Source organism: Canis lupus, chromosome 30 (assembly GCF_048164855.1).
Source record: "Canis lupus baileyi chromosome 30, mCanLup2.hap1, whole genome shotgun sequence".
Taxonomy (NCBI): Eukaryota; Metazoa; Chordata; class Mammalia; order Carnivora; family Canidae; genus Canis; species Canis lupus.
Window position 1 is genome coordinate 27,960,939 of NC_132867.1, and position 23,766 is coordinate 27,984,704.

Sequence of the window (23,766 nt, forward strand, 5' to 3'; positions counted from 1 at the left end):
GAAATATGAGAAAGTACTATTAATTGTCAGTTCTGGGTGGTAGGTACTCAGGGTTTAAAAAAAAAGGAATCTTCAGTACTTTCCAGTACTTTTATTACTCAAATTTTAAAAAATGTGTCATTGGGAAATTTCAAAAAAAAAGAATGCAAATGCCTGAACAGTCGAATAACCTATAGAAGGTGACCCAAACAGCAGACAGCCATCCATGAAAAAGAAAAAGCACTATATCCAGCCAATTTTATGGGTGAGTTCTAACAAATGTTCCAGAAACAATGTCCTAACTCATCCTGTGAGGACAGCATAATCAAAACAGAGCTAGATTATCAGCATTCCAAATTCAGCAGGGTATTAAAAGAAAAAATCATCTTGCTTGAGTGAGGTTTATAAAAAGGGTGCATTCATGATTTAACACCAGGAAGGTTCATTTTTATAATATACCACAGGAAAAAAATTAAATGAGTAAAAAAAAAAATCTTAAATTTAAATCTCAAAGCTTTTCAAAGTTCAGTTGATGTAAAAAAAAAAAAAAAAAAAAAAGTAGAATTTAGCAACCATTACGTATTTTTCCAATTCTTTGCAAACAAGGAATAGAAGAAAACACTCCCTTTAGTCAAAAACAATCGAGGATGCCCTGCATCAAGGACCAACCTAGAAAATGAAATAAATCTAAGTATTCGAATAAGAAAGCAAATGTCAGCAGTTGCAGATTACATAACTGTTTACTTAGAAATTCCAAGAGCATTGACTGATAAACTGTTAGAAATAACAAGCCCGGGTTCGCCTCTCGGCCTCTGGCCCCGCCCCCCGAGGCCCCGCCCCCGAGGCCCCGCGGCCCCGCCCCCTGCCGCACCTGCGCACGCGCAACTAGGGCGCAGGCGCGCAGGACGAAGGGAAGATGGCGGCCCCGAGCTTCCCCACGCCGCTGCACGGGCACGTGGGCCGAGGCCCCTTCAGCGATGTGTACGAGCCCGCGGAGGATACGTTCCTGCTGCTGGACGCGCTTGAGGCAGCGGCGGCCGAGCTTACGGGGTGCGAGCAGGGCGAGGGTACCCCCCGGGAGAGGGCTCCGGCGTTCTGGAGAGGCGGCGGCGAAGGAGGGCCCAGGCAGGACGGACGCTGCCCGCCGCTGCCCCGAGAGGAGGCGGAGCCCGCGTACTTGGCGAACGTTGACCCCGGAGCGCCCGGACGGCCGGTTTCCTTGTAGATCCCTGTACTGAGCGGGCCCGGGGTCCATCTGCTCTTGCAAAGGTGTTGTTTTGGTCCCAGGAGCTGCAGAGCTCCCGACCACGCCGGCAGGGGTCTTCTCCTGTCAGCCCTTAGTCTGAAGAACACAGCCCCCGAGAGCAGCGATATCATAACACGCTCACAAACCAGATTTTCCGGAAACATTGGTTATTAGTATTAACTTTTTATTTTTTTAGTAAATATTAAAAGCTGCGTGGCATTGACTGTACACAGAAGCACCCTCTAGTAGCCGAAGGGCACACCAATGACATGAGGTGGGGGAACCCGGCTGGAGACGTTTTTTTTTTTTTAATCTCCATAATTGGCTATAAATACCTTAATATTTTTCAAAGACTTTTTTTTTTTAAGATTTTATTTATTTATTCATAAGAGACACAGGCAGAGGGAGACGCAGGCTCCATGCAGGGAGCCGGATGCGGGACTCGATCCTGGGTCTCCAGGGTCACGCCCTGGGCTGCAGGAGGCGCTAAATCATTGAGCCTCCCCGGGCTGCCCCAGGTGGAAAAAAAAAATTAAAAAAGACTCTTTTTTTTTTTTTTTCCAACTAGAGAAATACCCTTGAAAAATAAGTATTTTTAAACCCACTGAATGGCTGACACTGCCCTTTTGCAACGGCCGGTTAGCCACGTGGGCTGCAGATCCCTTGAGGTGTGGTTAGTACGACTGCAGAACTTAATTTTTCATCGAACTGTAAAAAAATTTAAATAGCTACATAGCTAGCAGCCTATGGAATTTTCCCTAGCGCTCTATAAATATTAAACTTGACTTGTTGAAGGGCCCCATAAATTTTACATGTTTAAATGTGAATGTTACTACATTAGAGGAATGAATACCTACATGATAATTTTTTAAATGATCATTTAAAGATCAAGACTTGAAATTGGTGATCTCAAGAGGAAACAGCTGTCCGGCTTCATAGATCTATATTGTGTTTATCTGTCTTCAACCTGGTCAGATTTTTCCATGTATAAAATGTTCCAACTCTTACTAAAGTAGCTCTTCATTGTAAACGATGGCACTTTGGGATTTACTGGAATGTGGAACGGTACGGTGCTGATTTGTAGAACTCGTCTCATAGACTCGAGATACCCCAGAAAGATTTACAAGCGCAAATTGCATTGCAAAGTAGGCTGTAAAAGGAACTGATTTTGTTATAAAGTCGGATTATTTCTGGTCTTGGAATTCTCACTGTTTATGAAAGCATGATGGTTGTTTTCAAATAAAAGCCGCCTAGTAAGATTCAACAGACCTTCCCACAGAATAATAAAGTTTCGTCGGATGATGTGGACTGCCTCCAAAAGTTAGAAGCTTAAGAGTTTCTTGTTGGATAGTTGTTCAAGGAGTTCGTTGCCAGGGAGACCTCCTCAATCCCATCAGACCCAATTTCTGTGATGGAGATCATTGGTGCTTTTGGTGTATATGTAAGATTATAGGCAGGGAAATACATGTAATTGAAGGATAAAATGCAGAATAATGAATTTATTTAGAAGCATTTTAAAGTTATTACTAATATTCTAAGATCAGATACTCTTCCCAGTTCAGTGTACAGCTGTACAAATAGGGAATTTCTTTGCTGCTCTTAATCTGTTAGTAGAGAGGGGACCATTCCCCCCCGCCCCCCGGCTAAGATATGCTAATAGTTTGGAATGTTTTATAGTTTTATTTATTTTATATATATATATATATATATATATATATATATATATATATATACATTTTTTTTATAGTTTTAAATGAGAGAAAACATCTCTCATAAGTAAATATTGTAATGATACTAACCGTATCATTTTGGGAAATACTGAACTAGGAGCTTCTTGTGGGAAGGGTTGAAGTCTTTCATATTAGTATTTTCAATCTGAATGTTATTGCATAGTTTTTTTTTTAATATATTCCATAGTTTTTATGTAATGTTTTGTAGAAATTAATTGAAAGCCATCTATTTTATGGACTTAAATTACACACCCCAAACAATTTTGAGCTAAACAGTATTAAATGAGCACGAAGTGGTTTTCAGAAACTAGTGTGTTTATAAATTTCTTTTATATTTCCATATATTTGTGGGTGAGTGATAATGCTGGAGAAATATATGTTAAAAGTAGGATGGGAGTCATTTTATGTGATGTATATTTTTATCCTACTATACTCATATTTATTTTATTTTGCTTTTTTTAGAGTGGAAATATGCCTTGAAGTAGGGTCAGGGTCTGGAGTGGTATCTGCATTCCTAGCCTCTATGATAGGTCCTCAAGCTCTGTACATGTAAGTGTAAGTATATCAAATTCATCTACATTTTCCACTAAGAAATTCACTAGGGGTATGACCACTTGAATGAAATTATTTTTGTAAATAAATAGTGTATATCTGAATGGGTCTACTTAAGTGTAGTAAGGACTCAGATTGTAAATTATTCTTCCCTAAAAATTAAAACTGCATGTTCGCAACTGTTCCATTGTACTACATAATTATAGAAGCAACACAGTAATTTTAGGTCATCTCTAAATTTGAAAAATTTTATGTAAATAGTCTGATTACCAGGAAAAATCGAAAACTACTTACATTTTTAAAGAGAATTTGAGAATATGGGACGTATAAAGAAGGGGCGCCTGGGTGGCTCAGTCAGTTAAGCATCTGCCTTCAGCTCAGGTCATGATCTCGAGGTCCTGGGATTGAGCCACTGAGCCACTCCGGCTTCCTTCTCTGTAGGGAGCCTGCTTCTCCCTCTCCCTCTACCCTTCCCCCTGATTGTGCTTGCTCTTTCTCTCTCTCTCTCTCTCTCTCTGTCAAATAAATAAAATCCTTTTTAAAAAGTATAAAGGAGAAAACAAGAATCACTCCTAAATTTTATCACACATGGTCCAGGTGTGTTTCCTTCTTTTTGTCCCATTTCTTTTTTTTCATTTAATATTGTATCAAGAGTAATTTTCAGAAATTCCTTTTAAATTTCATTTTTGTAGTGGCGTAGTATTCATTGGATTCCCAATTTAATAAATTCCTTCAGATGTGTATGCATGTATGTGTATTTTTCTACGCTTGCACATTATATCAATATAACAAACTTTTTCTTTAATATAACAAATCTTTATTTTTTTCCTTCATTATTAAAGCATTTTGATTATTTTTAGATCTGCTTTATGTAAAAGCAGTGGAACAGTCTTTAATTTTCAGTAATAGATTTATTTGCCTCGTGGTCAGAAGATACAGTTTTCTTTATTTTCTGTTTATAGGTGCACTGATATCAACCCTGAGGCAGCAGCTTGTACTCTGGAGACAGCACACTGTAACAATGTCAGCATTCAGCCAGTTATTACAGACTTGGTGAGCTGTTGATCCTTGTCCAATAATAGTTAATTTCCTTTTAAAATATATTAAGGTTAAGATGATTTAGGTCAAAGAAGCTTGAGTGATTAATTAATTAACTTTTAATCCACTAAATAGTATACCCCATAATTTACAAAGTGAATTCTTGACTGATGTAGTTCATCTTGTCCAAAATTCAAAGGAAATTTGTACTGTCTTAGAAGGATCAGTCATCTTTTGGTCAGAAGTGACAAAGAATCTGGAGTACCTGGGTGGCTGAGTGGTTGAATGACTGCCTTTGGGTCAGGTCGTGATCCTGGGGTCCGAGGATCGGGTCCCACATCAGGCTTCCTGCATGGAGCCTGCTTTTCCCTCTGCCTGTGTCTCTCTGCCTCTCTCTCTCTCTCTCTCTCTCTCTCTTTCTTTATGTCTCTCATGAATAAATAAATAAAATCTTAAAAAGAAGTAGTAGTAGTAGTAGTAGTAGTAGTAGTAGTGATAGACAATCTAGTTAAAACTGGCTTAAATAAAGCCAGTGTGTGGCTTCAGGCACAGCTGGTTCCAGGAATTCAAATGATATGATAGGCATCTTTTTCTTAGTTTTGAACTTCTCTCTTTATTGGCTCTATTTCTGGATAGAAATCTTTCCCTTCATGGTGAGAAGGTACTTGCATCTCTATCTATATCTTATTTCTCAGCAAACAGCCTCTCTTATCCCTCCAGGGAAAGAAACTCTTTATATTCAGTTAGTCTGACACGCCCCAAAATGAGCATTGCTTGGATCATCTTGGGTCATACGCCATCTCTCTACCTCTTATTGTGGCCAAAGGGTTTAAAATATGGAGATGACTGATTTAGGCCTAAGTCATAGTCCCACCCTGGCAGCTGCATTGGGATAAGCCCTATCCAAGCCACATGGACGGAGAATGAGAGGAACTAGAGCTTAACCCAATAGAGATCAAGGAGATAAAATCAGAAGAAAGAGGGGAATGAGGCCTGGGCAGGTAAAAACAACACATGACAAATACAGAACCATCATTTTATTTTAAGTTACACATTATATATTTTCCAATCACAGTTCTCCTTTAATGTTTTAATTAGTGAGACTTGGATATTTTTGGATTTTTGTTGTTGTTATAAGTGCTTTTTTGTAAGCAAAAAATCCTAACAGCATGTACCAGATCGGGATAAGAAATAAAAATGCTTTCCGTGCTTCTTGACCTGTATTATTGTTACAATGGTAAGAGTATTTAGATTTTCTGCTTTTTTATAATTTTTAAAAAAGATTTATATTTATTAGAGAGAGAATGCATAGCTGGGGAAGAGGCAGAGGGAGAAGCAGGCTCCCTGCTAATCAGGAGCCCAGTGCAGGGCTCAATCCCAGGACCCTGAGCCGAAGGTAGATGCCTAACCAACTAAGACACCCAGGTGCCCCAGTTTTCTGCTTTTTTAAACTCACAAGTGACTTTTCAGCTTAGAAGGAATTAAGCCAAATAGGTAAGAAATTCTTACCTATTAAGAACTTACCTACTGGTATGAAAAACTAGATTATCAAGAAAGGTACTCAAGTGATTTACATGGGATCACTGTGGTGGTTTTGCCCTTTAAAATTTTAACTTGTTTCTTTAATGTGTCCATGATTAGTTTTACATTTATATTTTCGATATAATAATACTTTAGAGATACAGAAAATTCAGAATTTTTTTTTTAACAGAGGTAGAAACTGAGTGGAGGTTCACTTTTTAAAGTCATATAACTAATAGAATGATACAGAATTTAAGCCCAGATCTTGGGAATTTAAATCTAGAGGTCTCACAGCTGTTTCAGGGCATGGCTGGTGGCAGTCCATGCCAGATACTCTGTCAGTGATTTGTGACCCTGAGTGCTGACACATGACAGAGAAAGCAAGAAGAAGTAGGCATTGGCGTAGGCATTATGATCTACTTGCAAAACTCTACGTTTCTTTATATCCAGAACACTGGGTATAGATGATCACAGCAATGATACAAAATCAGTGTTTTGGATAGCTAAGCTTACCTGCATACAAAGTAGTACTCTGTATTTTGTTTCTTAGTTTTAGAAAAAAAGGGCTTTTTCAAATATGTTATATGCCTTTCCTTACATTCCTAAAACGAACTAAATATAACTACCTTTGATTGATGAAGGGTCATTAATATGAACATTAGTTACTATTCTGTGCTAGCTGTGATAATGAGGCTGAGTCAGGGATTTTTGCCTTTACACTGAGTAGCTAGAGCCTGCAGTAATTTTGAGTTTTTATTTCCTCTCTTTGTCTACCTGTTTGCTTGCTTTCTGTTGTCTTATTTTATTGTCACCTGTTCATGGCATTTCCTCTCTCTCTTGTCACATACTCTGTGCTAGAATACCAAACAAGTGATTCAGTCAGACTTCTATTTTTTTTTTTTTTAAGATTCTATTTATTTATTCATGAGACACAGAGAGAGAGACAGAGACAGAGACACAGGCAGACTGAGAAGCACACTCCATGCAGGGAGCCCGATGTGGACTCGATCCTGAGTCTCCAGGATCATGCCCTGAGCCCAAGGCAGACTCTCAACTGCTAAGCCACCCAGGTGTCCCTTAGTTAGACTTCTATTTAAACTAAGAGCTCAGGGGCTCTGAATAAGTGCCTCTCATATGAATAAAGTACATTTTGCTGTATGGATTTAAAACTTCTTGTCAGAGGCCTTTTTTGCTTACTTCTCAATTCTTGGATCTGTTCTAATGCTCTGAAACCACCCACAAGTTGAATATGGATGGGTGAGGGTGCCTGTGATTAGATTTTATATTCAGTCTACAGTGACTTTTTTTTTTTTAAGATTTTATTTTATTTATTCATTAGAGGTGCAGAGAGAGAGAGAGAGAAAGAGGCAGAGACACAGGCAGAGGGAGAAGCAGGCTCCATGCAGGGAACCTGACGTGGGACTCGATCCCAGGTCTCCAGGATCATGCCCCGGGCTGAAGGCGGCACTAAACCGCTGGGCCACCGGGGCTGCCCTACAGTGACTTTCTTATTTAAATCCATTTTCTTTTTAAACGACGTCATTTTCCATGTTTTTTTATCACTCATTTTTATTTTTTTAATTTGAATTCAATTTGCCAACGTATAACACCCAGTGTTCATCTCATCATGTGCCCTCCTTAGTGCCCATCACCCATTCACCCCATACCCCCCACCCGTTCTGCAACCCTTTGTTTCCCAGAGTTAGGAGTCTCCCCTGGTTTGTCTTCCTCTCTGATTTTTCCCCATTCAGTTTCTCTCCTTTCCCTTATAGTCTCCATCACTATTTCTTATATTTCACATATGAGTGAAACCATATGATGATTGTCATTTAGTATCATTTTTTCCCTACATTTAAAATCCAGTACTCCAAACATTTTAACATGTAGAACCTAGGGCCATTATAAACAATTACAAAGCAAATTCTTTTCTAGTTTCCTTACTCAACATTCCTGAGAAATTACCTTCTGGACTTCTTACAGTGTGAGAAACTTAATTTCTTTAAGGACTTGAAAATAAAGCTTTTGGTTTTTTCAAATGTATCTCCTCACTCTCCAGTGTCACTACTGAAAGGAATGGCAGATTAACTAGCCATCTTCCCACTTGCAGACAAATGTACACCTGAATCACACTTCCCTCAAAAATGTTACTTTTCTCTTTTCAAATGAATAGAGAAAGAAAAGTTACTGATATAACATTTCCTCAGAGGTACTATTCATGTGCTCTCTTTGAATTACATAGTTAACAGGCTTTTTAATAAGATGACAAACAGAGTTGCTTTTAGAAATCTGGATAAAATGGAAGTTTGTAAGGTAGTGTTTCATGCTGTATGTAAACAGTCCAGTGATGTGCCCAGTACTGAGATGGTATGACTGAGTATTAAACAACTATGAATCACTTAGTGTAAAAGCTGTTAACTCTCTAATTCTCCTTCAGCCATTGTGATCACATCTAGGAGAAGGTCTTCTAGTTTTAACACCTCTCCAACACTTGCAAATGTCTCTTTAACAAAGAGACAGATGGCCTGGGGTCACTCTCAGACTGGCAACAATAACTATAACCATAATGTTTTTTATTTATATCCCATTTATCCTTGTCATTTCTACTTCCAGAAAGTAATACTGATTTCCCTTTAGAGCAAATTTATTTAACAAAAAAAATCCATTTAAAGAAAAAATATTTAGTAAATAATGATATGTACCTGTGCATATATGGGAGAATTATAAGAATGTTAATAAAATAGCTAACACTTTGGACACTGCCTTGAAGTACTTCAGCTATTTCATCTCAAGAAACAGCCTCAAGAGGGCACCTGAGTGGCTCAGTAGGTTAAGCGTGGACTTTTTATTTCGACTCAGGTCATGACCTCAAGGCTTCTGGATGGAGCCCCATGTCAGGCACCACACTCAGCGGGGAGTCTCTTTCCTCTCCCTCTGCCCTCCCTGGTCCTGCATGTGTGCACATGCATTCTCTCAAATAAATATATCTTTAAAAAAGAGAGAGAGAGAAGGAAGGAAGGAAGGAAGGAAGGAAGGAAGGAAGGAAGGAAGGAAGGAAGGAAGGAAGGAAGGAAGGAAGGAAGGAAGGGAAGAAAGAAAAAAAAGAAAAGAAAAAAGGGAAAAGAAAAGAAAGAAAAAAGAAAAGAAAGAAAAAAGAAAGAAAAGAAAAGAAAGAAAAAAAGAGCCTCAGAATTCATGGATAAGAGTCTATATAAAGTGGTAATTGAAGGAAATGTCAGCGTGAGAACCCATCCAGATACGGTGTTTTTACTGTGGAGGTGCAGGGTGACATGACCAGACGTGATGTTTTGCATACTTATTTAGTTCAATCATCAGAGGAATCAAAGGAGTACTTGAAATGGCATTTTGCCCTAAATGCACTTTGTTTAAAATGACATTTTTGTTGTGGTTCCACAGAAAATTGCACTCAATTGTTTAAAGATTTACAAAATGCCAAACAACTGAGATTTTTCACTCTCTCTTCCACTTTTTTCAGTCCTTTCTTTGATATCTAATTGTTCCAGCCAATACATTTATGAGTAATTAAAGTGAAAGCAAATATATATATGCATGCATATGTGTATATTTTTTTTACATATGTATCTTCTGATGTTCTTTGTCATCTCATAAAACATTTCTCTTGGTTATGGAAAGTAAAGTTTAAGTTATGGAAAGTTTAAGTCAGAGCAATAGCTTTAAAGCATGTGTATATCTGTGTAGAACATAGAACTTGCTTCCTTACTTAATCTTCTGTAAGTGAACCAAGAGTGTATACATATGAGCTTTTGAAACACAGAGGCTTTCTTGAACATTGTATGTTCATTCTGATAAATAGTTTAATTTCCTGTTTTTAGGTGAATGCATATAATCTTTATCTGAATGAAAATGTAAAAATATTTATCTCTCTGTCTACAATTTTAGCCCTCTAACACATTTTTCCCTAAAAACATGAGTGGAGAATATTTTTAAATATTTATTTATTTATCTATTTCAATTCTGAGTCCAGCTTAAAATTCTGACTTTTGAACATTTAGGTCAATGGCTTGCTACCAAGATTGAAGGAAAAAGTTGATCTTCTAGTGTTTAATCCCCCCTATGTAGTGACTCCACCAGAAGAGGTAAGACATGTAACAGAATTTAATTATTAATATTTTCAGTTATTTTCTTTAAAAAATCACATGAGCTTGATTATTTGACATTAGTGAGCTGCTGATTAACACAGACTGCTCTGATTTTACTCATAATTGTCAGTAATTAAGTATGTTGGTAGACCTAGGAAAAAAATCTGAAACTAATGGAAATACAGTGACCCATATTCATCCTTAAAATTCCCATCAAAATCAAGCTGTGTGTTTAAATATATGTGTGTGTGTCCTTTATCATGAATGGCAAATTTGCAAAACAATATTTTAATCATCCTTAAATTCATTATAGGAATTCTTTCTGAAAGTCTCAGATTTCCTCCTTTCACAGGTGGGGGGTGATTCATATTTCAGGTAGGGAAAAGAAATCATCTTGAAATATATGATTTGGAAAATCTCAATAATGAGGAGATAAATCATATCAACCACTTCCCAGTCTAAAGAGAGAATGGTCAAGGCAAACAAAGTAAGATTTGCTTTCCTTGAGTTATTCATGATCCTGTTTTATTCATTGATGAATCATTTTCTGGCAAGGTGAATACACATTATATTTTCCCTCTACTATTACTACTAAGGGCGGCTAAGCAACTAAGAAAGAACCTGTTGTTCCTCTGACACAGGAACTCATATGAGAAGGAGAGTCAGTGTTACAAGGTGAACAGAGGCTGAGGGCAATGCAACTTCATGCAACTCTTTGAGAAAGGACTATGTGAGTAAATATCAAGAGTGATAAAAATGTTTCAGTCCAATAATCTCAGTCCTTTAAATATAATTTAAGAAAACATTCAACAATAGAATTAAAAGTTGACATTCACAAAATTATGTTTATTGCATGTTGGTTTATGATGACAAATAATACAAACCTATATATGTAACAGGAGATGCAGATCAGTAAATCATGTTTTATACAAAATAAAACATTAGAAAATGAATTTAAAGAGAATCTGGTCTATGTCAAGACCTGAATTGGTGTTCTGGTAACCAGATGAAAGATTTCAGTGCACAGAGCATGAAGATAAAAGAAGGAAATCATGAAGGCATAAAGATAAGAGACTTAGAGTTAGATCCTGGAGATACAATATTTAAAAAAAATAATGAGAGTTTGTGCATATAAAAAATTGTGACTGTACTTACTAGTATATTTAGAAACCTGAGGTTAGATACTGTGGCTTGTGCCTATGATCTATGAAGGACCAAGAGAAGGCACAGCAAGGCTCAGGTAGCAAGCAGGCAACAAACCACCAAACACACCTTCCTGTGAAGATGGAAACCCTCCCTGTGATCTATATGAATGTGCTTGGTGCCAGATCTTCCTTTAGGGGCATTTCTAATGCAAGCAGATAAACCTGGCCGAACATCCCTGGGAAGGCATGTAAACAGGGTCTACCACAGAGGAGTCCTAGGCCATTCTGGAAGAGAATGACAAGAGACAGACTTGGCACAGCCTTTTCTCACCAGGCACTCTGTCCACAGACCATTGTACCTGATGAAACATCCATAGAATGGGCTCAGCCAAAATAATGGTGTAAAGCAAGGAAGACGAAGACATGAGCCCCAGAAAAAGAAGTTAATTCTAGGAATCCCAGGAAAGGGAAGTCTCTAGTGGAAAGTCTTGACAAAAACAAACAAACAAACAAACAAAAAAACAGGAGCTGATAAATTTCCTTATATAATTTACTTTGTGGAAAATTATATTAAGAAGTTTATGATAGATATGGGAATAATTTGAATTAGATACAAAAAAAATTAAGCAAATGAATGCATTGGATGCTCATCAATAGCTTCATAAGATATGATACTTTCCATTATAAAATCTTAGGCAAGCCATTAAAAGAGTAAATCAGAACCATACCTGATCATGTGAAGACCTCATCATAAGGTATTGTTGAGTGAGATAAGCAAGATATAGGGTAAGAATGTAGAATATAATCTTGTCTTTGTAAAACATGGATGAAAAAGAAAAAAATGTGTGAGGGATATGTGTGTGTGTGTGTGTGTGTGTGTGTGTACGATGGAGGAGGAGCAGACAAGGAAAACAGTAAAAGGGGAAAGTACAATTACAAATTATATTTGTATATAGTTATCGGTATAAAGAAATTCACTTTAATGGAGAAATATATAGTATTCAGATGAATAAAGCAGTAGGCATGATTGTATCCAAATAGTTTAAACTAAAATATGGATAAAACCATTGGAGGATATAGAAAGAAAATAATTGTTAGGGTTAAAATAGTTTTGTTTTTTAAATATTTTATTTGTTTATTCATGAAAGACAGAGAGAGAGAGGCAGAGACACAGGCAGAGGGAGAAGCAGGCTACTCGCAGGGAGCCCGACACAGGACTTGATCCCAGGACCCTGGGATCACACCTTGAGCTGAAGGCAGATGCTCAACCACTGAGCCACCCAGGTGTCCTGTATTAAAATAATTTTTGAGTGATTTCTTCAAAATATTCTTTAGTTCTGAAAACAATGTACAATGATAAGAATCTAAAGATTTTTAATACCATATGAACTCTCATGGGTTTTTGCTTCTACAAAAGAATTAGTTGTTAATGCTTTAGTGAGCCTTTATATATTAAATGGGTTCTTTATAATTCATTCTTTAATCTAGAAGAGACCCAAATGCAATGGGACATGCTGAAACGAACTTTCTGCAGATAGATTTCTTAAAATGCAAGATCTTCCTTGTAGTTTCTTCTTGATTGTTCAGTATTAAGTATAGGAATCACCTGTGTCTATCAATATAAACATCACATAAATAGTAACAACCAGGAGAGCCTGAGTGGCTCAGTGGGTTAGGCCTCTGCCTTCCTCTCAGGTCATGATCCCAGACCCCCCGGATTGACTCCCATATCGGGCGCCTACTCAGTGGGGGGGCCTGCTTCTCCCTCTGACCCTCCCCCTCTTGTGCTTGCTCTCTCTCTCAAACAAATAAAATTGTTAAAAAATAGTAACAACTATTACTAAGCACTTGATATATGCAGGTAATTATTTTCAAACTTCATATATATTTCCTCAGTTATTCCTAACAATGGAAAAAATTAATTTGTTATCACTTTTCTACTTTCACAGTTGAAGCTGTTGTTTTTCTGATTTTACAGATAAGGGAGGAAACTAATTCACAAAAATGACAAACTTCCATATTGTCACAGGGCTTGAAGATGGTGGGGCTCAGATTCAAATTTTCTGCCTCCTAGAAGGCAGTAAAATACAAAGTATATACTTGTCTGGTGAATGTTACTTGTCAAAAGATTCTTTTTATGATTCTAAATGTAACTTGAATCAAAACAGTCTTTCTTTTAAATGGTCACAGGTAGGAAGTCATGGAGTAGAAGCAGCTTGGGCTGGTGGCAGAAATGGTCGGGAAGTCATGGACAGATTTTTCCCACTGGCTCCAGATCTTCTTTCACCAAGAGGATTATTCTATTTAGTTACCATTAAAGAAAACAATCCAGGTAATCCAGACCAGTTTATTTTTTAACCACTTACTTTGCTGAAATCAAAAATTAATAATGTTAAAGTCTGTAATTTATGAAGTAACCTGAAATATTACAATCACTGACAATAGTTCACACAGATGTAACATTCATATTGAAAGAAGAGAGAGATGTTTAAGATGTAGTTTTTTTGTGGTTTTAGAAAGTACTATTTAAGAGGGAAGGACAGTTTTTCCCCTAATTGATAAACTAATATTCCAACACAAACTCTGTAATTTCTTCTTTTAACACCTCACCCTGAATATTATGAATTTTCTCTTCACATCGTTGTCTTCATGCCCTTGACAATTCTGCTGTGTACTCTTTAGTTCATGTGAAAACTAGTTCATGGTACGGATTTTTAGAACTTGGTTTTCAGATGACTCCGTAACTAAATCGACCATAATCTTCCCTTTTAATACATGTTTGATTTTTATCTTATACCTTATATCTTCAGCCCCTCAAATCACATCGTGATTACTAAGTTTTGTTTTGTTTTTAACTCCCATTTTCTTAACTCAGTCTTTTTAGTATTATTTATTTGCAAAAGGGAAGGTGTTGCTTTTTCCAACATGCCTGAAAGAAATAAGCTACCTCATTGACTTCCACTGTTTAATATCACTGTTCAGTCTATCCTACTTTCATTGACTTTTTTCATCCCAAAGGAAGTGTGGAAGGCCAAGATTGGAGTCAAGCAATTAAACCAATTACTTGCTATAATGACAAGTGTAATTAATGTTTCTGTTGAGTCCAGAGTAAGCCACCACTGCAAAACAAGTCCATTCAGTCTGATTAGAATTCTCTGTAACACTTTAAAAATACGAAGTTGCTCCAATTTGACCAAAGTCCTTTTTTTTTTCCTCTGAAGTCAATTTTAATAGAAATTGACTTGGTATACATTGTTTTCTCTGATAAGTAGAATTTGTAAATAGCCTGTGTTTATCATCTTATTAAACTGTTTAGTGATCTTCACTCTTCACCTGATGACTTTAATTGGATGTTACCTTTTGTTTTAATTTTTATTTTAGAAGAAATTTTGAAAACCATGACGACAAGAGGTCTGCAAGGGACTATTGCACTTTCTAGGCAAGCAGGCCAAGAAATTCTGTCAGTCCTGAGATTCACCAAGTCCTGATTTACAGTGTGTGCTCTGTGCTGTGTATTAGGCTGAATATGTATTGATAATAGGTATTATATTGAATATATGTACATATGATGAATATATAGAGAAAGAAGCTAAGTGTATTTGGCATATTTTGAAACTGCAGTCATTTCTTGGTTAACAAGTAAAATTGTCAGGTTATATAGAAAAAGGTAGAAAATGTACAACATTCCTTTTTACCCAGGTAATCAAGCCTATGGAAATAGTTGCATAAATGCTAATAAATGCATATATAATATATGTTATTTGCACTTTACATATAAAATCTGAACATGAGTGATACATTCAGCCACTAAATATGAGTCAGATCTGAAGGTATTCGTAATGTACCACTGAGTGAAAAAAAGCAAATTACAAAACAGTATTACCCTGTATGTATAATTTTGAAACCTAGCAGAAAGGGTATGTGTGTATGTGAACATAGGGACATTTCAGAAGATAAATGACAGGAGGGAATGGAGGGGAGGGACTTTTTCTCTTTTTATGGTAGTATTTGAACAATAATAACATACTACTTGTATAATTTTAAGAAGGTTTTCATTTAAAAATCTTTTTAATTTACTTTCACTTACTTATTGTCTACATTCTATCTTAGTTATTCACAATGCCTTCTGCTTCCATGTTTCTCACTGGTCAGATTTTTCCTACCTTTTATCCTTTGTTATATATTGCAAACTGTTTTTTTCTTGCCTATATATTGCAAACTGCTATACATTTTTTCTTAAGGTGAGTTGTCTATAAATAAACTCAACCACCCTTAGGTTAATCACATTTTTAACACTGACGTGTGTCTTTCAGGAAATATCAGATTACCTTTCACTAAGTTTAAAAACCTCTTCTTCCATAATTTCTATACCATTTAAAAAATATTTTTCTTTTTTTTTTTAAGATTTTATTTATTTATTCATAGAGACAGAGAGAGAGAGAGGCAGAGACACAGGCAGAGGGAGAAGCAGGCATCATACAGAGAGCCTGACGTGGGACTCGATCCAGAGTCTCCAGGATCAAGCCCTGGGCTGCAGGCGGCGCTACACCGCTGCGCCACTAGGGCTGCCCTAAAAAATATTTTTCAAAATCAATGAGCAGGACTGTATAGGATCAGAGTGAGTGGAATCTAGAATTTATTTTTAATTTGGCTACATTCAGAATCAACTGGAGAAGTTTTTTAATATTATAAATTCCCAAACCCCACCTTAGACCCATGGAATCCTCTGATAAACAGACCTAAAAACTGCATCTTTTAAAATGTGCTTCCCAGTGTTCCTCAAGATAGTACACTAAATTTTAGAACTATTGTTTTAAATTGCATTCTTATGCAGAAAGAGTGGAATTACCCTCCTTTGATGTTCAGAAAGGTAGCTTGTTCAAAGGAGCACAGTAGTTAAAGGGTAAAGCCTTATGGCCCCGCTGATGACAGATCTGACTCCCAAAAGCTTTTGTTCTATTTGCTTACACTGCTTTTAGCAGTAAAGATGCCAAAATTAGTATTTACTTGAATCTAGTATCTATAAATATATTCCCATTCCCAGAAATAACCATCTGAGATTTTACAATTTAAAAAAAAAAGGTTAAAAAAACTAACTTTATTGTGTGCTTTTAATTATAATTTTGGGGAATGGGGTCTTGAATATTTTCAGTTAATGTTTGAAACACTTTAAAATTAGCATAGAGGAGGTGCTTCTATCAAGATAGGAGATGAAAAACATAGAAATGCTTACATAAACGACCCCCAAAACTTCACATGCAGAGCTGGTAATGGATTGTTTCCCACTGAAAACTCAGATGTTGGGGTGCTAACCCCCAGAACCTCAGAAGGTGAGCATATATGGACATGGGCCTCAAAGAGGTAATTAAAGTTAAATGAGGCCATCATGGTAGGCCCTGATCCAATCTGACTGGCTTCCTTACAAGAGGATAGGACACACAGACACACTGGGGATGCTCATACACAGAAGAAAACCACAAGATGCAGTGAGAAGGCAGCGGTCCACAAGCCAAGGAGAGAGACTGCAGAAGAAACCCAACCTGCTGACATCTTGCTCTTGGACTTCCAGCCTCCAGAACTATAATAAATTCCTATTGTTGAAGACACCCAGCCCATGGTATTTGTCACAGGGCCCCTAGCAGACTAATACAATGATCAAAGACAGGAAAATACCTACAGTCTGTAAACAAGAGAAAGCAAGTATTGGCGTGAAAAGTGGGTGCTGTGTCCTGGTGGTTGGTAAGAACTGTGGCCTGGAGCCTTCAGGAGGAGAGTTCCAGATCCAGCTCTCCGTGTTCAAAAAGAGTTGTTAAATATAGGAAAAAAGAGGACCTGTAAAACTACATCATTTGGCCCAAGGGAAGCAGCAAAAAAAACTTTGTCCCTTGAATGAAACAGAAAACAGTAATGATCAATTAATACTCTTATAAGATTGTGCTACCTTTTGTGGAATTTAATTCATACTATCTAAGTGAGGTAGCAACATTAACATGAAAAAAAAAATAACATTAAAATACCTAAGCCTTTGATCATGGAGAAGCTATGATCCATGAAAGCAGAAAAGAAAGAGAGAGGAAGGAAGGAAAGAAAGAAAACAACAAAATTGGACACCTAAGGGATAGAAACAGTGGAGCTGTCATATTCAGGTTGTGGAATGTTTGAGGTGTTTAAATAATTTACATAAAAGCTCACAATAAGGGATGGCTGAGTGGCTCAGCGGTTGAGCGTCTGCCCTTGGCTCAGGGTGTGATCCTGGTCCTGGGATTGAGTCCCGTATCAGGCTCCCTGCAAGGAGCCTGCTCCTTCCTCTGTCTATCTCTCTGCCTCTCTCTGTGTGTCTCTCATTAATAATAAATAAATAAAATCTTAAAAAAAAAAAAAGGGCTCACGGGAAGGTACTATTTAGAAAGAACAAATTGAAGTTGACTAAAAAATGAGAAATAGAGACACAGAAATGTATGTGTTAATTTGTGCTTACCAAAAAATACAGTGTATTTTAAAATACAGGAGTGATACTATTCCATTCCAAAATTTAGTTGTAGTTCTTTTACTTATTATTTTTTCTTTTTCCCTCATACTGAGAAGAAAAAGGAATACAAATTAAGATAGAACTGAAAAAAGAAAAATTCAGACAGGACTGAAAAGACTCAGGAAAAAATTAAGAGAAATATAGCCATGGGAGGAACTCTTATGACTAAATGTAAATCATTGTATGTGTAGTTTGTTTCATATACATGCACTAAAATTACTTTGCATATAAAATATATACCAATGCCTATATCCATTCTGTTTTCATTTTTCTTTCTCTGTAAACTTTGTATTTAGGTGGAACATACCTTATAGTTTAGTCTAGTTTGATGGATTTTTATAAAGTCAATGTCCATTTATATTACACCCAAATCAAGAAACAGAACATTACCAGCATTCCGGAAGCTCCACCAGATTCTCTTCCCAGTCATCACCTCCCACTCACCAAAGGAAACCAGTACCTGGATTTTTGTCTTAGTTTTTTATTTCTACATCGCTAACGGCTCTAACTTGACTGACATTAGGACAAATTTATGGTCTCACAGTATCTGTGTCAGGACTGTGGATATAGTGAGTTGGATTCACTCCTTCCTACAACCAGGCTATAGGATAGGTGTTGGTCTTGGCTGTGATCTCATCTGGAGGCTCAAGGCCCTTTTTCATGTGGTCATAGGACTAAAGTCACTGTTTTCTGGCTGTCGGCTAGACATAAGTCTCACCTACAGGCCTCTCTTGGATCTTTGTACCATGATCCCCTCTACAGGCAGTTCACAAAATGGTCACTTGCTTCATTATGGCCAGCAGGAGAATTTCTCTACCTTCAAATCTATAGTGATGGCCTAGAATCTCTTTGAAAGAGCTCATCTGATTAGGTCAAGTTCACCCAGTATAATCTTCATTTTAATTAATTAATCCAAAAGCAACTGATTAGGGACCTTAACTACAACTGCAAAATTTCTTTACCATTGCCATTTAATGTAGCCTAGTCACAGAGAGAAACCAAGTTATTCACAAGTCCAACCCACAATCAAAGGATGGATGACAAAGTGCATGTACACCAGTGGGAGTGAACCTTGCAGGCCATCTTAAATTTTGTTATATTCCTTATATGACAGATCAAGTCTTCCTACTTTGAACCTGTATTAATGAATCTTGTACACACACACACACACACACACACACACACATTCTGGTCAGTAATGTTTTAATGAGACTCTTCCATGCCCTTGTATACAGCAGTGACCTATCCACTTTCATTTTTGAATATTCATTTTTGTATATTCATTCTCATTATCTCCATTCTACTGTTGAATATTTGGGTTGCTTCTAGTTTTGTATCATGACCACATTTGTATCTTTCAGCCAACATGTACACATTTCTGATAAATACATACCTACAAGTTATCTTCAGGTTTATTAAAAAGTTTTCTCAAAAGTTATTTTAAAAGAACAAGAAACAGTTCCTAAAATCAAAACCCACATGGACAGGGTGAACAGCCGGAAAGAGAATTAATGAAAAAAATTCATAGAGTGCTGCCCAAACGAATAAAAGGAAAATATGAAGGAACCATAATGATTATGAAGGATAGAATGAGAAGGCCTAGCAAAACAAGAGTCCCAAAAAGAATGTAAAAAAAGGCAATATTTGGAAGGGTAATGGCTAATGTTTTTCCAGAATTGACTTTTTATAGAGAAGATAGATTCTAGAAGCACAAAAGGAAATCCACACCTAGACATATAGTGGTGACATTGCAAAACATCAAAGGCAAAGAGATCTTAAAAGGTAATCAGAGAGAAGGAACCATTCACCATTAGGCAGAGGTTGGCAAACATTTTTGTAACTAAAATCTTGGAACACAGCCATGATTCATTTATGTATTGTGTGTAGCTGCTTTGGCCTTCACTGGCAGAGCTAAGTGGTTGCAACTTAGACCATAGGAACCACATGGCCCACAAACCACAAAATACCATTTACCCTTGAATATGTTTGCCAGGGCTGCTACAAAGGAAGTATAATTAAAGAAATGATTTAAACAGCAACAAGGAAAGCCAGAAACCAGGGGAGTAACAGTCCTCAAAGTGTTGGGAGTGATGGTCCTTCTTTCCTGTTCCAACAAAACTCAGACCAGGTTTTTAAAAGTAACATTTTGAGATAAAAATGAGGGAAATTACCAACAAGAGATCTACAGTAAAGGAACTTTTTTTCTAAAAGTTGTATTTGCAGGAAAAGGAAAAACATCCCAAGTCTCAAATGAATTACTGATGGCAAATAAAATGGACATGTACATAAATGCAAATAAACATAAAATACTAATAGCGTGGTTTATATAGTTTGAAAATAACTAAAATACTGAACAGTTGCATGGAAATTAAGTAGGGCATTTTGATCAATAGGGTAAAAGTGTTCTAAATTCTTTGTATTCAGAAGGCAAAGGAATGGCTTAATTTTAATATGTATGTGTGGTGGGCAAAATAGTAGTCCCCCCCCCCCCCATGTCCTAATCCCAAGAGCCCTGTAAATGTTACCTTATACGGCAAGTTCATGGGAACTTCATCCTTAATCCCCAATTAAGGGTTTGGGCATGGGCGATTATCCTAGATTATCCAGGTGGGCCCTGAGTACAATCACAGTGTCTTGTAAGAGAAGAAGAGGGAGATTGTAAATCAAAAGAAGAGAAGGTATTGTGATTTTAGAGATGGAGCAAGGGACGATGAGCCAAGGAATGCAAAGAATGCACCTGGGAAGCTAAGAAAGTCAAGGAAATTATTCTTCCCTGGAGCCTTCTGAGGGACTCAGGTACGGCTGACACCTTGGTCTTGGGCAGGAGAAACCCATTTCAAACTTGTGGCCTCCAGAATGTGAGAGGATAAATTTCTGTTGTTCTAAACCACAAAAGTAATTTCTTCCAGCAGCCCCACGAAACTAATACAGTATGGCCAGAGTTCAAGGGTAACTAGAAAATAGAAACAAGAGAGGTAAACAGCAAATTAGAAAACAGAAGGCCTTGGGGGTGCCTGAGTGGTGCAGTCGGTTAAGCCTCCAACTCCTGCTTTCAGCTCAGGTTGTGATCTTGGGGTCATGGGATCTAGCCCCATATTGGGCTCTGTGCTCAGCACAGACTCTGCTTGAGATTCTCTTTCCCTCTCTTTGCCACACCTGCTGGTGCTCACTCTGTCTCTCAAATCTTAAAAAAAAAAAAAAAAAAAAAAAAAGCCTCAATGAAAACAAATAGTAAAGGGGGAAGCAAATCAAAAAGTAAAGTGATAGGGGCACTTGGTTGTCTCAGTTGGTAGACCATGTGACTCCTGATCTTGGGGTTGTGATTTCAAGCCCCACCTTGAGTAGGTATATAGATTACTTGAAAATAAAATCTAAAAAAAAAAAAAGTGATATAATTTAGAATATCTTAGTTATCCAAATAATGGAATTAAACTAAATAGAAGACATGTTATGATTGTCTTTAATTTCAGTTATAGTGATTGGACACTGGAGGGCACCTGGGTGGCTCAGTGGGTTAAACATCTGCCTTAGGCTCAGGTCATGATCCCAGGATTCTGGGGTCAAGTCCCAAGACAGGCTCCCTACTCAGCGGAGAGTCTGCTTTTCCCTCTGCCCCTCCCCCCTGCTCATGATCTCTTTCTCTCAAATAAATAAAATATTTTTTTAAAAAAGAAAAAAACTGGAAATAAAGGGATGAAGGAAGATAGACAAATCAACAAGGTGAGATAACTCCCTTAATAGCTCATTGTAATGGGTTGAATAGTGCCTCCCCCTACCCCATTCATGTCCAACCAGAACCTGTCAATGTGACCTTATTTGGAAAGAGGGATCCTGCAGATGTAATCAAGTTAAGACGACATCACACTGGATTAGAGTGGGCGCTACGTCCAATATGACTGGTGTCCTTGTGAAAGGAGGGAGATTTGGATGTAGAGACACATACGGAAAATGTCATGTGAAGATGAGGCAGAGATTGGAATGATGAGTCTACAAACCAAACAATGCGAAGGATTGCCAGCAGCTGCCAGAAGCTGGAAGAGGCAAGAAAGGACTCTTTCCTAGAACTTTCACTGAGAGCATGACCCTGCTGACACCATGACATAAGACTTCTGGCCTCCAGGACTCTGAGAGAATACATTTCTGTTGCTTTAGGCCATCTGCTCAGTGGTACTTTGTTACAGTAGCTCTGGGAAGCTCATACACTGACAGCTGGTCGAAAAGCATTGTTAGAAATGGGCCACTAAGGAATGATAAAAGATTTACACTTCACCACGCAGATATTCACAGTGCTAACCTTGAGTGCAACTAGTAAACTAGCCTCAAACTCTATAAAATAGAAATACAAGTAAAAATTGACAAATCTATCATACAGGAAAATTTAAATGATGAAGGTTGATTTACAACATAGAACTCTGGAACCAACAGAGAATACATAAGTATACACGGGATGTTTACAAATCTAATTACATATTAGACCAAGAGCAAGTCCCTATAAAATTAAAAGAATCAGTATCATATAGTCTGTATTCTCTGACTTCTTTTTCTTTTTTTTTTTTTTAAGAATTTATTTATTCATGAGAGAGGCAGAGACACAGGCAGAGGGAGAAGCAGGCTCCATGCAGGGAGCCCGATGTGGGACTTGATCCTAGGACTCCAAGATCATGCCCTGGGCCGAAGGCAGGTGCTCAACCACTAAGCCACCCATGCATCCCTATATTCTCTGACTTTAAAGCAATTAAGTTACAAATCACTAAGAAAAATGTAAAATTAAAAACCTCATACATTTGCAAAATTCAAAACATGCTTCTGAATAATTCATACGTCAAAGGATAAAAATTGGCATTTTAAAAAAATTACCGAATGATAAGAAAATTTCACTATCTGAATGGGGGAATGCAGTGAAAGTTAAACCGAGAATGAAATTTACAACCTCATGTGTTTATTTAAAAAAAAAAGAAAGGCTCAGAATTAATACACTAAGTGTCCACTTTGAAAAGTTGAATATGTTCAAGTAGAAAATAAGGACTATAATAAACATAAGAGCAAAAGTCCATTTTAGTGAGACCATAAATATCAAAAGGTGAAATTTGAAGAAAAAAAAAACTGTTTTATGTTGATAAATAGAAAAGGCACAAATGTAAAGATGATACTATGAACACTTTGATGCCCGTAATTTTTAAATGGAGATGAACTGGACAACATCCCAGATCAGTGGTTCTCAAGCTTCAACGTTCACCAGCAAACCTCTGGGGGGACTTGTTAAACCACAACATTGCGATTAAAACCCCCCTGGAGTTCCTTATTCAGCATGATTTGAGAATTTGCATTCTAACAAGTTCCCAGGTGTGACAAGTTTAAATAATTGTCCCCAAAGATAGCAAGTTCTAACCCCTAGAATATGTAAGTATTACCTATATGGCAAAGGGTGAATATTACTTTTTTAAAAAAATTTTTATTTACGATAGTCACAGAGAGAGAGAGAGAGAGAGGCAGAGACACAGGCAGAGGGAGAAGCAGGCTCCATGCACCAGGAGTCCGACGTGGGATTCGATCCCAGGTCTCCAGGATCAGGCCGTGGGCCAAAGGCAGGCGCCAAACTGCTGCGCCACCCAGGGATCCCTGAATATTACTTTTAAGACAAAAGATGTGGTTAAAGACCTTGAGATGGGGAGACTATCCTGGATGATCTGTGTGGGCTCTAAATAGGGTCGCAAGTATCTATGTAAGAGGAAGGGGAAGATGGCACCATAGAGGAGGAGAAGGTGCTGTGACCGTGGAGGCCGAGGTAGGAGTAGCCAGGGAACACCAGCAGCCACCTTCTCTGGAAGAGGTAAAACAGATTCTCCCCTAAAGCCTCTGGAGGAGAGTTGGCCGTGTTGTCACCTTGGTTTTGGCCCAGTGAAACCGA

General features: G+C 37.5%; 1 protein-coding gene across 13 annotated transcripts in view; it reads left to right on the forward strand.

Moving 5' to 3' along the window:
- The first annotated feature begins 843 nt into the window (after positions 1 to 843).
- The window catches only part of HEMK2 (HemK methyltransferase 2, ETF1 glutamine and histone H4 lysine), a 38,045-nt gene continuing 15,122 nt past the window's right edge, over positions 844 to 23,766 (forward strand). For 6 of the 13 annotated variants that reach the window (XR_012021282.1, XR_012021283.1, XR_012021284.1 and 3 more), the window contains exons 1-5: positions 865 to 1,029; positions 3,418 to 3,504; positions 4,470 to 4,560; positions 10,098 to 10,181; positions 13,520 to 13,661. Coding sequence is in view for 9 of the 13 variants with exons in the window: in XM_072806650.1 (XP_072662751.1) it covers positions 896 to 1,029; positions 3,418 to 3,504; positions 4,470 to 4,560; positions 10,098 to 10,181; positions 13,520 to 13,661 (538 nt within the window). In the remaining 4 variants the exon portion in view is untranslated. The other 7 variants (XM_072806654.1, XM_072806655.1, XM_072806659.1 and 4 more) reach the window with 7 other exon arrangements.